The 15735-nt window shown below is 39.7% G+C and overlaps 1 protein-coding gene across 11 annotated transcripts in view; it reads left to right on the top strand.

Annotated features, from left to right (window-relative positions):
* Nucleotides 1-15735, top strand: part of CNTNAP4 (contactin associated protein family member 4) — a 269244-nt gene that overhangs the window by 72673 nt on the left and 180836 nt on the right. For 8 of the 11 annotated variants that reach the window (XM_081508573.1, XM_081508575.1, XM_081508577.1 and 5 more), the window contains one exon: nucleotides 12230-12423. In XM_081508573.1, coding sequence (XP_081364699.1) covers nucleotides 12230-12423 — 194 coding nt within the window. Of the gene's footprint in view, nucleotides 1-10048; nucleotides 10109-12229; nucleotides 12424-15735 lie in introns of those variants that run through there. The other 3 variants (XM_081508581.1, XM_081508580.1, XM_081508572.1) reach the window with 2 other exon arrangements.

The raw sequence follows: 15735 nt of genomic DNA, 5'->3' as shown, positions 1-15735 counted from the left end.
TTCATTTATTTTTCTTAAAAAAAAATTTGATAGTAATTAAAAAAATTGAAATGCAAAATTCTAAACTCTGAAGGTATATTCCAAACAGTATTGACAAATTAACTTTTTTTTCAGAAAAAGAATATAGTAAAAGCAAAAACAAGTGCAACATGATAAGCCATGTTGATAACTGATTTTTCATTTTGTTCATCAAAAGTATTATTTGTTTTTATCATTGTTCTGGCTGTCATCATGACCATGCGATGAGTTGCTCCTGCCAGGGTGCTGTTTTCCGTTGCCACATTCTCCTGTATGGTGACGAAATGTGCAGGCAGGCACAGGCATGTGGGTGAGAGTCTCAGGATTGGCTGGAACAATTTGAAATTGACGAGGCAGAGCATGACCTCCTTTTGGGGTCCATCTTTTCTGATCCAGAAAGTGTTTGCATTAACTCTCATTCCCAGCTGGAAACACCACTTTATGATGACTCAGTGGATCAATGAACACTAGAAACCATGAACCGTGATAGGTGGCCTGACAGTCGTGTGAAAGGCCTCATGGTTCAAGTAGAAATGAGGCTGCCTTGTGAGACTTCCTTTTTTATCAAGAAGGACAATTTAGAACTTTCCATTATACATTGCAAATAGTAAAAAGGTAGAGATACACAGAGAAAAATGATGCGTTTTTTTTTTCCCCTTCTCCTTGCGCTTCCCCACTTTTCACATCCTGGCGGACTCAATCAAGCTCCCTCAAAATAAGATGATTTTTATCTTTGTGAAGCCAGGGCAATGCAGGCTCTGCTTTCTGATACAGAATAATTGGTGGCGTATCATTTTAGAAAGTGTTTATCTCTCAGTTTAGGTGATACAGTGACAGAATGACAAGTTTATAACCGTAGGCTAAAATCAGATTAATAAATTTTAAAAAAAGCTTAATTGGAAAAAACCACCCAACAGTGGTTTGTTACATTTACTTACATTTGGAGTCTTCACTATTTTGGCACAATAAACTATTGAAAAATCTAATATGTTGAAATTTGATTTGTTTTGTATAATGAAGTAAAGAAAGCATTGAACACACAGGTAATAATTGAGGATAATGTTTTAAAAATCCAAGTGTGTGTCCGTCACTGGCAAAGTTGATGGTCATGTATCACCGTTTGGACGTAAATCTCAGAAAAGCATATTTTTCCTCTGTATTTTTTTAAAACTATAACCCTGTGTGTTCCTCTATTTGTACATAGGCCAGGAGCCAGATGGAGCTGGCTAGGGTGCTTGGATGTTAGAGGAAGCAATTCATTTGTATAGCAAAAGAGTCTGCCATCCAAAGCATTTCTGAAATTGAATGTGAGCACAGAGGAATATTGTACCTGCTGGCTTCAGACATGAAATCCTATTTGTATCTAACTGCACTGTGCAATTGTAGAACACTATACCTGTTAAAGACAGTAGATTGCGTGTGTGTGGGTATGTGTATATGTGTGTGTGTTTATTTCTCTCTTATTTGTACCACAATCAGTGTGATGCCCAATGAATGTTGAGTGATTCTGCTCTGGAGTGTAAACTTGACTGTATCAATGCTATGCATATGGCAAAATGTGTTTTTTCTTTGATCAGATAGATACATCAATTCTGGTTGACTTCCCCATGTACACATGCAAATAACATGTACACATGCAAATGTTATTGACAATCCATATATATTTTTGAAAATCTATAAATTTATAAATTATATAAAAATTCATAATCAGCAGTTTTGAGGATGTTAAGCACACACACAAAATATAAAGATACTCTAGTATCTTTCATCATTTAGATTCGAAATATTGGTTGATCTGACAGTTTCAAACCTCTGAGACTGCAGGTTATGTTAGTAGTTGAGAAATAACATGGAAACACCATATATTTTTCAGTTTTGTCAAAACTTTAGCAGTTGAGTATTCTTTTCAGCTGGGGAAGATCCCACTTGCTCTTCACTTCAGAGACTGTTTCCCATTGGTGCCCACTTTACCAGGTCACCTCACCCCACCCCCACCTCTGCTGAGTATAGGAACCCCCTTTGGATGTGTCAGTCTCTTCCAGGTAAATGCTGAGACTTTCTGCTTTCCTAAACTTCCCATTGCACATTTCCAAAATGCGGTTGGCATCAGAGAAGCTCAGATGATGTCATGGCACAGTTGGGTGGGGGGCTCCCCTGGCTCATGTTGGTTGTTGTGTTGATGTCCACCAGAGGTCATTGCCTGGCTCTTTATGTCCCAGGTCAGTGGTACCCTAAGTGTGGTTTGGTTGGTCCTAACCCTAAATGTTTGTTGATGTACACTGCCAAATTTAGTGACCAGTTAGTTAGGCCCTTTGACTATTCTCTTGGCAAAGGCCATCACCTTTCCTGGGCCCCATGGCACCTCTTGTTTTATTTAGATTCCCTGAAGCTGGCTGTGACATTCTTTTGGTTAATGGGTAGAGTAGATGTGCAGGGATCTTCTGGCACTGTCACTCCTGTGAAGGGGAATCCCTGGTGGCTCAGTGGTAAAGAATTTGCCTGCAATGCAGGAGATGCGGGTTCAATTCCTGGGTCAGGAAGATCCCGTGGAGGAGGGTGTGGCAACCCACTCCAGTATTCTTGCCTGAGAAATCCCATGCAGAGGAGTCTGGTGGGCTGCAGTCCATGGGGTCCCAAGAGCTGTACACTACTGAGCGTCTAACACATATACACAAACCACCACCACCACTACAGTAGAGAATCCCTCTGGTTAGCTCTGTCAGACCCCCATTCATTTCTAAGCCTTGTTCTTTATCTTCTCAGACTCTGATTGTGTAATGGTTTCTGGGGAGCATGACTCATTTAGGTAGAAAAATGAAAAACACATCATTCTAATAAAAAAAAAAACCCAACTATCTCATCAAAGAAAATTGCACTGGATTGAGTTAAAAAGACAAGAAAGACTTTATTCAAGTCTATAGCAGTGGGGGTCAAGCCTTCTGCAGTAGGGGAGAGAGAGTTAACTGTTGAAATCAAGATGGGGGAATTTTTAAGCACTGAGCTGAGCTAATGGAAAAGTACTAGAGAACATTAGGGGACCTGGTCAATGTGCTTAGGGCATTTGTGTCTGCTAATTGGTGCTTGTGGAAGTTAGGCTCCTGCCCTCCCTGCAGAGGCTGGGGGATAGGGGTCTATCTTTCTTGATTACATTTCAGAGGGATGACTCAGGTTCTTGAGAAAGACATTCTTGGGTTGTAAAACTGTAAAGAGGCTTCATGAAGATTTCCATTTCAAGGGGCAGAGAAATAATTTATAGTGGCAACTTCCCTAAATTAAATGCTCTGAGAAAAAGGGAGGGTGGGTACTTCGGTCAGAGGAAAAAAAAACTATCTAAAGTTTAGTCAGGCTGTGGGGGACATTAAGGCTGTCTTGGCCACAAACATCACTAATAATTTTTCTTGTTGCCTGTGAAAGAAAGTTTCCATGATAAAATAACACTTAAAAAGGAATAAATAATGGAATTAAATAAAATATGTGTATTTAATACTAAATCCAACAAACACCTAAGCCTAGAGGTAAACATGTCTTATTCATTGGGGCCATGATGCTGTTTTAATGTTGTAGCATTTTCACAAATTGGGAAAATATTAAATGATTTAATCAATCAAATTCCTGGAACTGGTTTTGCACTTTTTTTTTTTTTTTTTTACCTCTTTTGATTATACTGTGTCCTAGTATTTCTGGCTTTTCCAATCATTATGTGGAAATGATGTCTGTTGGGTACAAGAGAATGACTTCAGTTTCTTGACCCAGGAGTGATATGAGGACATTTGGCTCATGACAGCTTATCATCTCTCTCTGGCCAGGGAAGATAAAAAAAAAAGTAGGAAAGCAAAAATGGTTTTTCAGTCTCTGGGATATTGTCAGTACGCTCTATCTGATACATGAGGTCATTTACTGAAATGACCTGCCTCACTGTAGTAGATCTAAATCGAAACTTTTAGAAAAGTATTATAATGGTCTTAGAAAGCAAAACATGGGCAAGTCCTGATTACCATCTGAATTTTCAGACATCATGTGCTCAGAGTAATTTTTCCAAAACTGCTAATTTGAATGAAATAAAACTGACTGTAGTGGAATTAAAGCACAGAATTTGGCATTTTTGTAATTTTATTTGAGTCTTCTAAGATGAAATTTGGCTGTCCCCAAATTTGCACATCAAATATACCAATCAAAATGCCTGAGCAGAAAAAGGATGTAAATATTTACTGATCAATCCACTGAATTATTAAAGACTTCAGAAATGTTTGATCTGGCAATGCAAGAAGTAGGGCTAAAAGTCAGCCTGCCAATTTGCTGGGAGGAAAAATTGATCAACAGCAAAGCACTAAAACCTAGGAGAATTTAGTAAGGTATTATTAATTTAGAACCTTCCTGGGGAAATAAAGTGAAAACCTTCCTCTTTTTTTTATTGTGTCAAAAAAGCTGAAAACAGAGCAATAAATACATCTAGGAAATAATAGTCCACAAGTGATTAAACTAGGTGACTTTGGAGTGATTGGTAGACATTGTGTGCATGTATGTGCAAGCCTGTGTGTGTGTGGGTGTGTGTCTCAGCCAAGTGCTGTAACTTTTCTCTGAGCACCTCACTGAAAATGCCATTTTGCAAAGAGAAGTGTCTTGTGCTCTTATTTAGTTTTAGCTTCTGCTACTAGGTATAATACATTCAGATTTTGTATATAAATTTATACAGTCTTACTACTTTCACTTTCACTACAGATTTACTTCATTCCTTTATGCATTAAATAGTTAAGCTCCTACTATGTGTCAGGCAGTGTGCTAGACACATAGGATCTATCTTTGAACAAAACAGGCAAAGACTGTAGCCCTCATTGAGCTTATATTCTAATAGGGCAAGATAAATGATAAAGAAATATAGTAAATAAGAAATTATGTATAAATATGTCAATATCTGGCCAAAAAAAAAAAGAAAACTGATTTGCATGAAGTGGTTTGGAGCAGGACTGCTGGATGGAAGGAATTTTAGTGGGGAAGGTCAGGAGATACAAGCTTGTATGAGAGCATCACATCTGAGCAGACTTGACGGTAGCAATGATGTTAGCCCCGGCTTTCTCAGAGAAGAGCACTCCTGGTGGAAAGGATGGCTTATCAAAGGGTAGGATGGGAGACGGGAGGATGACACTTGCTTGGAGAATCTCAAGGAGGTCGTTGTTGATGGAGGGTCCTGATCTGGAAAGCCAGACATGGGGTGGGAGCCTTGCAAGGGAGGCAGGTCACATGAGGAATCTGGAGGCTGTACAGCGATGACTTTGCCTTCCACAGTGTGTGGAAGTTAGTGTAGTGTTTTGAGCACAGAAATAACTTAAACCTGTTGTATAGAGAATGGAGTCTTGGTGAGCAAAGGGAGAAGCAGGGAGACTTGTTAGCTTGCTATGGTGAGAATCCAGGCTGGATTAGAAAGGAGCATCAGTGAAGATGGAGAAGTCCTCTGATTCTGCAGAATTGAGTAATACCAGCAGTATTTTTGTTGATTTGATAGTATGGTGAGAAAGAAAGAAAGGAGTTGAACACAACTCTATATATTTTTTGGCTCTGAAAATCGTTAAGAATGGAATTGTCATAAACTAGTTTGGGGAAGCATGTGAATAGAGTAGGGTTTGGGGGGAGAAAAGGAGTTTGGTTTGGGAAATGTTAAAGATATCAAGTAGTGAGTCTAATATCAGAGAAGAGTTTGGTGGTAGCGATATAAACTAGGGAATTACTGGCACATGATATTTTTAAGTCCTCGAGGCCGAGAGGGGCCACCCAGGGGTGGATGAAGATGGAAAAGATGCAGGGTGAAGGACTGAGCCCTGAAGCATCTCAGCCCTAAAAGGGAAGAGATAAAAGGAAAAACCATCACTGGAAATGGAGATGGGGCAACAAATAAACTAAGAAGAGGGACTTCCCTGAGGGTCCAGTGGTTAAGACTCTGCGCTTCCACTGCAGAGGCCATGGGTTTGATTCCTGGTTGGGGATGTAAGATCCCACATGCCACATGATGCAGCTAAAAACTTTGAAAAATAAACAAACTAAGAAGAGGATTAAGAGAATAAGCTTTTGTGGAAATTAAGTGAACAAAGAATATCAGGGCATTGGGAGTAGTCGAACGTTTCAGATGTTGCTGACAGGCCAAGTGGTAGCCAGACTGAAATCTGACCATTTGATTTAGCAGTACAGAATTCTTTGGTAACCTTGACAAGAGCAGCTTGAGTTAAGTGACGTGGACTGAAAGTCTAATTGAAACTGGCCTAAGAGGGAATGAGATGAGAAACATTGTAAAGAGTGCGTATGGACATTGTACTTGAATTAGCGTATTATCTTAATAGAAAAAGTAGAATGGAGTCAAGAGAAGTTTTTTTTTTCGTTTTAAAATGGGGAAAATAATAGCATGCATGTATATTAGTAGGATCCATTAAGGAGAAAAAGATAATGACGACAAGAGTGAAGAATTGCTGGTGCAGTGGCCTGAGTGGATTCAGCACAAGTGGAAGGGGGTTCCCAATGGCTCATGTGCAAGGAGATAAAACTGGTCCATCCTAAAGGAAATCCACCTGAATATTCACTGGAAGGACTGATCCTGAAGCTTAAGCTTCTCCAATACTTTGGCCACCTGATGCAAAGAGCCAACTCATTGGAAAAGACCCTGATGCTGGGAAAGATTGAACGCAAAAGAAACGGGTGGCAGAGGATAAGATGGTTGGATTGCATCACTGACTCAATGGACATAAGTTTGAGCAAACTCCAGGAGATGGTGAAGGACAGGGAAGCCTGGCATGCTGCAGTCCATGGGGTCGCAAAGAGTTGTACACGACTGAGCGACTGAACAACAACAGCACCTGGAAAATGGGGGGCTGCCCTGCGGACCCAGCGGGACTCAGGGATGCTGACTGTGCCATCAGAACTGCATTTTGCTTCGTCTCTCAAGTCTGCTTGGGTCTTTGCTGCTTCACCCAGGTTTTCCACGACCATTGCTCCTACAACTCGATGCCTAGTTCCCATCCTTTCAGCTTTCGCAGCAGAAAAGAGGGTCGTTCTCTAATAGTCTCAGTAAAATCCAGGAATTCCCCTGCTGGCTTGGCTAGGCTCAGCTGACCTGCCCATGCGGTGACAATCTCTGTGGGCAGGGGCAGCCGGGCCATGATTCAGGAGTGTATGTGTGGCAAGACAAGCCAGGCACGGAGCATCGATAGAGTTGTGCTTCTTCCAGCAAAAAGAACAACACTGGTAGAAATACAGAGCTTGATAAGGTTCTCAATGGTGGCCCCAGGACACTGCAGACCATTTAAGGGAGCCAGACAAATATTGGCACAGTTTTCTTTCTGATCCTTTTACCTTATTGCAATTCACTGTCAAGATCAAAATGATCCAGGCCAGTTTACACTTGTGGGGAAATCTAGATGAAATCACGTGTGAAAAAAAATAATCTTAAGAGGGAAATTTCTCCTATGACAATTTTAATTAAACCAGTTACTTTGTAGAAATGTAGATGTCCTAATGGTGGCTAGGGTTGTTATGGGACCGTGTTCACTTGTGTCTTGTGTCCTTGAGCACCTGTGTCCTTCTATGCTTTAAATCTCGGGAAATATGGCTTGCCCTTTCATGTGTTCCAACCTTTACAAAGTTGACAAGCTCTGTGACATGTCACCTTCACTGATGACCATCAGCAGTGGCAGTCATGCCATTTTTAATATTAGTAGGGGATAGATGTGATTCTTTTCTATATTTTAAGGCTCCAACCAAGAGTACTTTATCTTCAATTTTTCTTTCACTTCTATGAAATTGTAAGATGTTCCTCCAAGTCCTGAAGTAAATATAGATGCTACCTAGTAGACGGGATATGAGGGTTTTAAACATAATTCAGCCAGCTAGTTATTTATATTTAAATAACACTGAATATACTATTTGAATATATTCTTGGGATAGAATATACCAGTCTTGGGCAACGATAGTTGTATAATTATTTCAAGGTTAAAGAATGAAAAAGGAGGAGATTTTAAAAATGAGATCCTAACAGATTAAAATCATTTTAAAAATAATTTTCATCTATACTAAAAATTTGGGTTATTTTACTTAGCTTCTGTAAATCTCTTTTTTAAGTAAAGTTTCATTTGAAGAGATGTTAAAACATTTCATCTCACTAGATAATTTTAATAATTAAGTTTAATATTGTACATAAAATTTCTAGTGACTTAGCATACAGTAGGCACTGGATAATTTTTAGTTTGCTTTTCTTTCTTGACAGTTCATAGCAACATATATTATAGAACCCAGTTCTTTAGGAACCTGATGTTTAAAAGCAGTAGACAGTAGACACAAGAGATGCTGTATTTTGTGGTCATTCAGTAACTAAATTTTTTCAAAGCTCAACTTGACTGTGATGGTAACTCTTTGGAGTTGATAGCAGTAATAATTGTTTTATAGTTCAAAAAGTAACAGCTATGATATACTCACATGCTTGCTGTGTGTGAGAGAAATCAACAGGCCCTTGTGCTTTTTAAATTTAAATCTCATAGCAGACTACAGTACTTTAATGTAAAAGTCTCATCAATGAGGGGAAGGGTTTTAAGTGTGAAGTTTCAGGCAGTGATACGAAGATGCAAGAAATGTTTCTGTTTGAATAAATTTATGACAATTTTCTATGCCAAGTCTCAGTAATGAGGCCAAGGCAGGAGAAAAAGGAGGATGGAATGAGGGAGGAGGCTGCGATGTGGGGAAGGAAGGAATGGAGGGACAAGACTCTGTCTTGTCGATCAAGTGTCGGTAACCATGGAATGCTTGGTGCTCAGGGGCAAAGAATCCACCTGGCAATGTGGGAGACCTACGCCTGGGGTGGCTTAACCTCAGCTGCAGTTGCATTTTCATTTCATGTCACTGTTGTCCCTACATGTCATCATAGGCTGACTCACTGAAGGATGCTGAGTTCTATACCCATGTCTCTATACCTGTGTCTGTGTACTTACATTTTCCATACTACTATTCAGCATTTGTTTTAAAATTAGAACCTTCAAAACTCCATCACACACTTACACCATGTATGTCTTCAGCGCTGCATAGTTTAAAACCCTGTAGCAAGCTCAGAATTCCCTATGGCTGAATTATCCTGCTGGCATTACTTGGTAAAGCCTGGGAGCATCTAAATTCCCATTACCTTATTGGTGTACCTCATTAATGACATCGCTTGATTAGCATATCAGTAGTACCTTTTCGCCACAGGTAAGAAATTGAAATGTTCAAGGTCAATTAACTGCAAATGTTTCAAGTCGGTTGGTGCAGCTGTAACGGTGAGTGATGCTGGGAAGAGGGAGCGGTCAGTGAGAGATGCCTCATGCTCCTGATGAGAATTGATGATCCAATTTTCACTCACTGGAATCACGCTGATTCTTTTTTTCCCCCCTCACTGTGCTTCTCTCACATGTTTGTGTTTTAAATAGTGGTCTATAAAGGAATGTCAAAAGTGCCACAGAAATATTATGTAACTCTGTATTAAAAATATGCCTTCATGACTGACTTTAGACCATTAAAATTAACTAGAAAGAGCAAGAAACAAAATAACTCAGTATTTTTCTCAAAGGTGTAAGGTAATGTAGGTAAGATTCCAAACATAGACACTCCAGGGAAAGATGATGGCTGGCTGGAGGCACTTTGTCCATTCTTTTCCAACTTTTCTATGTAAAGAAAGAAGATTAAAAAATGCCGAGAGAGTTGCAACATATCTGCAACTATGCCACTGGTATTAACCAAGCACCCTGGTGAACATCGGACCCCAGAAACTTTCAACTTGAAGACTTTTGATAGACCTGAGGCAGAACAGTAAAAATTAGATTGGACACTGGAGGGAAGTTTTTACCCATTCACCCCTCCCGTCATGTACCCATACTTCAAAGACATGGTCTGTTGTTAACTCTAGAGAGGGAAGATGACCCTACTGCCAGGTAGCCAAATCCTGAAATTCCCCAACCCTGGTTGCTGCTGTCCTTTCTACATCCATTATGACACATCCACTTACGTGTCATAACAATAAGCGGGTGCACTACCGTGTCCTAGTTCGGAGCACGGTGCCTCTTGCTGCTCTGCAGACTGGTGCAAGGTATTCAAACCCTCTGTGTCTCAGCACATTGCTTGGAGAATTAAGTAACAGTGCGTTCACAGCGTGCCCAACACAAAGTACTCGCCGTGTAAATACTAAGTAATACCACGGTAAAATAAGTGGAAAAGTTGGATGGAGTTTCATTACATCCTGAGAAATGAAATATGGTGAAGGAGTTGGCTTAGATTTTAAAATAATGCTATGAGAGCAGTTTGCAGTCAGGGTTCGAGAGCTCACCGAGCTATTTTTGGTCAGGTGCTATTTAAGGTGTTCTTCAGAGCATTCAGAAGTAAATTCTCTTCCACATAGATAACAGACTGCATGAGAGATGCCCTTTGTGGACAGCAAAGCTGTGCTAGATCAATGACACCAACGCAAGCAGAATACAGCAAGGTCCCTTGTCTACCCAGCAAGCCTTCTTACTTAAAACGTAAGAGTTTTTCCCCGTCACCTAAACATGGTAGACAGTGCCCCAAAGAACTCTACTCATCCAGATTAGCAGCCCAAACCACACATTCTCCAAGGGCAAATACAGAGAAAAGTAAAAACACACCAGTAAAAATTGCACAATCTCTAAATATTTTAGGTCCCTAAAGAGAGCATTGTACTTTCGATGTACAGAGTAGAAGACACTTTCGAACAATGATTCCCTCCAAGACAGAAGGGAATTTGAAAAAAAAAAAGCATCTAGTTCTAAAGACTATGTAGTAAGTAATCTCAGGACACATACCTGGATACAAGCAGGACTTAGTGTGATGCTGTCAAGAGAGGACATTATAGGAATAGAATTCTTTTAAAAAATGTTGTCTTGACTCATTTTGAGGCCCTGACTGCTGCTGCTGCTGCTGCTAAGTCGTTTCAGTAGTGTCGAACTCTGTACGACCCCATAGATGGCAGACCTCCAGGCTCCCTGGTCCCTGGGATTCCCCAGGCAAGAACACTGGAGTGGGTTGCCATTTCCTTCTCCAATGCAGGAAAGTGAAAAGTGAAAGCAAGGACGCTCAGTCGTGTCCGATTCTTAGTGATCCCATGGACTGCAGCCTACCAGGCCCCTCCGTCCATGGGATTCTCCAGGCAAGAGCACTGGAGTGTGTTGCCATTGCCCCGACTAGAGACAGGTTAGTTCCCCTTCTTGAGCAGCTGGTTATGTCCAAACCCAACCCCTTCCCTCACACCCTCTGTGGCCACTACACATCTAAACTGATCATGCTGGAGCCAGGTGCAGACACCTGGACACAGCCCCTGCCGCCTGGCGCCCCTTCAAATTAGCCAGTCCACAAAACCTAGCTAACTCCTCCCTGCTCGCCATACACAAGCTGCCGCCTTCAGCTTCAATTAGTCATCCTTTCTGGGGACACCTTTCCCTCCATGGTTCTGCCTGGCAATCTTCTCTTCTTTGAAGCTGTAAGTAACACAGAGTTCTGCTCTTCCTCGCTCGGAGTGTCACTGTGTTGTTTGCCACCCAAAAGGTTTTTAAATCTTATTAAAGCAGGTTGTTCACACAGATGTCTCCCTTTAGGTCTCACAATGGTATGTGCTGCTGCTGCCGCTGCTAAGTTGCTTCAGTCGTGTCCGACTCTGTGCGATCCCATAGACGGCAGTCCACCAGACTCCGCCGTCCCTGGGATTCTCCAGGCAAAAACACTGCAGTGGGTTGCCATTTCCTTCTCCAGTGCATGAAAGTGAAAAGTGAAAGTGAAGTCGCTCAGTCGTGTGCGACTCTTAGCGACCCCATGGACTGCAGCCTACCAGGCTCCTCTGGCCATGGGATTTTCCAGGCAAGAGTACTAGAGTGGGGTGCCATTGCCTTCTCTGTGACATGGTTGTCTGCTTCTCGAATTAAGGACTTTAAGCATACAATGAGTTTAACCTCACTGAATTAGCTTTCACATTGTCAGATGGTTGTAACACCTAGAAATCAACATAATTAATATAGGCATCATCCATTTACATTGCATTCTTGTTTCTCTGTATTTTTTTTACCATTAGGGAAAGTTTCGTACTTTGGAAATTTGACTTTCTGAAGTTTCATAGAGGAATAGTCTTACTGGCATTGCTAGTTCATTAACAGATGTTTAATGAGTTCTTTGCTCATTTCTCCTTTTTCACTTTTCACAAAAGGAGCTGGTGGCTGGTCTCCACTTGTGTCAAATAAATACCAGTGGTTGCAGATTGACCTTGGAGAGAGAATGGAGATCACTGCCGTGGCCACCCAAGGGGGATATGGGAGCTCCAACTGGGTGACCAGCTACCTCCTGATGTTCAGCGACAGTGGCAGGAACTGGAAACAGTATCGCCAGGAGGACAGTATCTGGGTATGTTTCTTTAACATGTATCTTCATTACGTGGCCTCTCAGAGGAAGACGTGCGGTCATTCCCACATGCAGTTTATGAATCTCTGAAACTTTGTTTAGAAACAGAATCTTTGGACTTAGAAAACATTTTCCAATGTATTCATTTTCCAATACATTTTATGGTTTAATTTGAGAAAATATTAAAAGTAAACTTATTTCACAGAGTCCTCATAAATTGAAGAAAAAAAATCTCATTAGTGCACTAAATAGTGTGAAGATTAAAGAAAGAAACCAAGCCTGTATAAAACATTTTTTGTTCAGTAACACAGTAGTTTTGCATTGCCTTTATTTAAGGTTGGTGAAAAGAATTTTTTTTGTTGTTCTGATGACTCTGAGAAATATGAATTAATGTGTCTCTCTAGTATATAGAGGTTTTTATATATAATATTTAGAATATTTATATATATCTTAAACACACATATGACATTTATATATAAACCTTTCTGTAGTCTTTTCAAGTATTAAAATGCTGTGTTTTGTGGACAGGGCACAGCTACTATAAGGGAGACTGACCAGGAGGCAGTTTGTAATAAAGCGAGTAGTATTTGTAGTTGACCAAGTATACATGAACACCCCGTGGGAGAAGGAATCTAAAGAAAGTTTGCTTGCTGGTGAAGAAAAGACTTCTCTTTTAGTGTAGAAAAGTATTGGTTTGGATTTTATGTTGGCCAGGGACAACATACTGCAATCAAAGAACTTTTTTTTTTTTTTTTTAATTTTCCTCTGACTGAGCTGCTGGAACCAGAGAAAATGAGTAACTTAATGAAGCGTCATTCTTAGCACACAGATAATTTGGAGGCCTGTTTGGGCACATAATGATAATTTTCTTTGATCAGTCAATGGCCTCTCTTTTGAAACTTCCTAGAACTCCGTGATACATTATAAACTCATTGAAGAAAGGGACTGTGATTTATTCACCTTTGTATCTCTGAAGCACTTGGTGGCCATTCAGTGCATGTTTATTGATGTAAGTTGAATTGAGAAAATGTAGCCCTGCCCTTTCTCTAGAGAGAACGACAGTTAGGCTGGAAGAAGTTTTCTGTAAGCATTTTCAGAAAACCTGCCTTAAAATCCAAAGCAAGTTGAAGTTATGTATAAGAGCGAGAAAAAATTGGACATTATGGTTGAATTAATCCCATGAAAACCATTCAAACTGGGGATAAAATAAACAGTAATTATGAACCAATAGCTATGAAAGCTTAATGAGGTATTTTTTAAACTAGGTGTTTGGATTATCTTTTACTCTTTTCTTCTAAATAAGCTTTGGATTTTAAACTAGATAAGTAGTGGCTAATATTTAGCTGTATTAAGTAAGATGTACGTTTTTGACATTTTTTAAAGAGAAAGATTAACCTTGAAAATTAATTGTTTTTCATGGGTCAAGCTTGAGGAAAGCCAAACCTGGACAGTACTGTTTGTCTTTTTCACTTACTTTGTAAAAAGCGAGATGCTCAGGGTACATTAGTGACATGAATGATATCCTTAACTAATCCAAACCAATCAGTGTAAAGACAGATGGTATCTATCACAGTTACCTGGCTCAGTAATATCGTTTTTAGACTCTGACTACGGTCAGAATGGACTAACAAATTTGGGAAGGACTGGACTCTAATTTTGGACATGGTAAAGAAAGCAGACAGATAACTGAATGTCAAGATCAAAACTGAGACTTCCAGCTAGTGCCATGACCACACATAAAATGGATAAGGTTATGGTGTAGGTAAAACAGCTTCAAATGGTCAAACATTGTTAATATATGTGTAAACACGCACACACACACTCATGCTGTCTGTCCATCCCAGGTAGGCTCATAGTTCTGTTTTTACCCCGTAATTACTCAGGTCCCTCCCTGAGGGAAGCCCCACTCTGTGATTCTACAATAGCAATGCAGGCAAAACGAAACATGGTGAATTGTGCCGCGGCTCCAGGTTGTTTAAAATGGTATAAAGTGCATAGAACACTTTAATGTGCGATTTCTTGTTTAGCCAAAAACAAATTTTTAATTGATGTTCATAGTAAGGAATTTAACTCTTTGTCACATTTTGCACATCTGTATATCCTTTTTTTTTTTTTTGCCCATTATGGGTAATGGATCCAAATTATACAAAACATGACAATTTTTTTAAGCGCTTCACAGTCTGCGCCAGATGATACAAGCAAATCTGTGAAAGAGAGTTAGGGAACCCATAAAGCATTATACGAGTATGTGATGGAAAGAGGAAGAAAACGCAGTTGTTACAAGTTTAGAAACATATAAAAGTAAAAACATGGATGGAAATGCTGCCATGGGGATTCCTCATTCTCCTTCACTGTATTCTCTTCAAGTACTATAGAGAGCAATGACTTCTGTACACCTGAAAGAATTCATCAAATGCCCTGCTGCTTCTTCCAAATAATCTTTACAAAAAGAAAGGCAAAATACTTTATTTGTTATCTTTATGGCCATGCATATACTTGATAGAACTGTAAATTTGAGAGAGACATATTTTTTAAAAATTAATTTTTGGATAAAATTTATAGTCCAGTGCCCACAAATGTAATTTATACAAAGTGCTCTCCTAGATGGCATATAAATATTTTGCAAAAAATAGAAAATGCAAACTGCTGAAATTGTTCCTCTCAAATTGAAGACAAAATAAAATTTCTCAACATCCATGGTCAAAAGACTTTTCAGCCAGTTTATTGTAAATGATTGGAAAAGGAAGTGTGAAGTATAATTTTCGCTCCTCTAAGAACAATTTCTGGAATTTCATAAAACTAACATCTTAGAAATTATTTTAAGCAGATCAACATGTGCAAGAACTTTACCACTGAATTATACAAATTCTCTCTTTTACATTGCAAACTATAAGGGCAAGGAACAGGATGGTACTAATTTTATGAATTATTTAAGTAAATATGATTATTAGGCACAATGAGGCTTCCCTGGTGCCTCAGACAGTAAAGGATTTGCCTGCAGTGTAGGAGACTTGGATTTGCTACCTGGGTCGGGAAGATCCCCTGGAGGAAAAGAATGGCAACCCACTCCAGTATTCTTGGCCAGAGAGTTCCATGGACAGAGGAGCCTGGTAGGCTACAGTCCATGGCGTTGGAGTGTATTATGAGCAATAGTTTACTGTTTATTGATTTCAATTGTATCTGATTTTTCAAACAAAAAACCATAATTTCATATTAACATATTTCTAAAGTTAATATAACTTTTTAAATTAAAAGTGTTGAGTGTTGTGGTTTGGCTTTGGCTAGTGAAAGACACGGAGCCCCCCATGACATGTA

The sequence above is a fragment of the Giraffa tippelskirchi genome, chromosome 7 (genome assembly GCF_054371585.1).
Source record: "Giraffa tippelskirchi isolate mGirTip1 chromosome 7, T2T-mGirTip1v1.2.pri, whole genome shotgun sequence".
NCBI classification, from domain to species: domain Eukaryota; kingdom Metazoa; phylum Chordata; class Mammalia; order Artiodactyla; family Giraffidae; genus Giraffa; species Giraffa tippelskirchi.
This window is presented reverse-complemented; position numbering and strand designations above follow the sequence as displayed.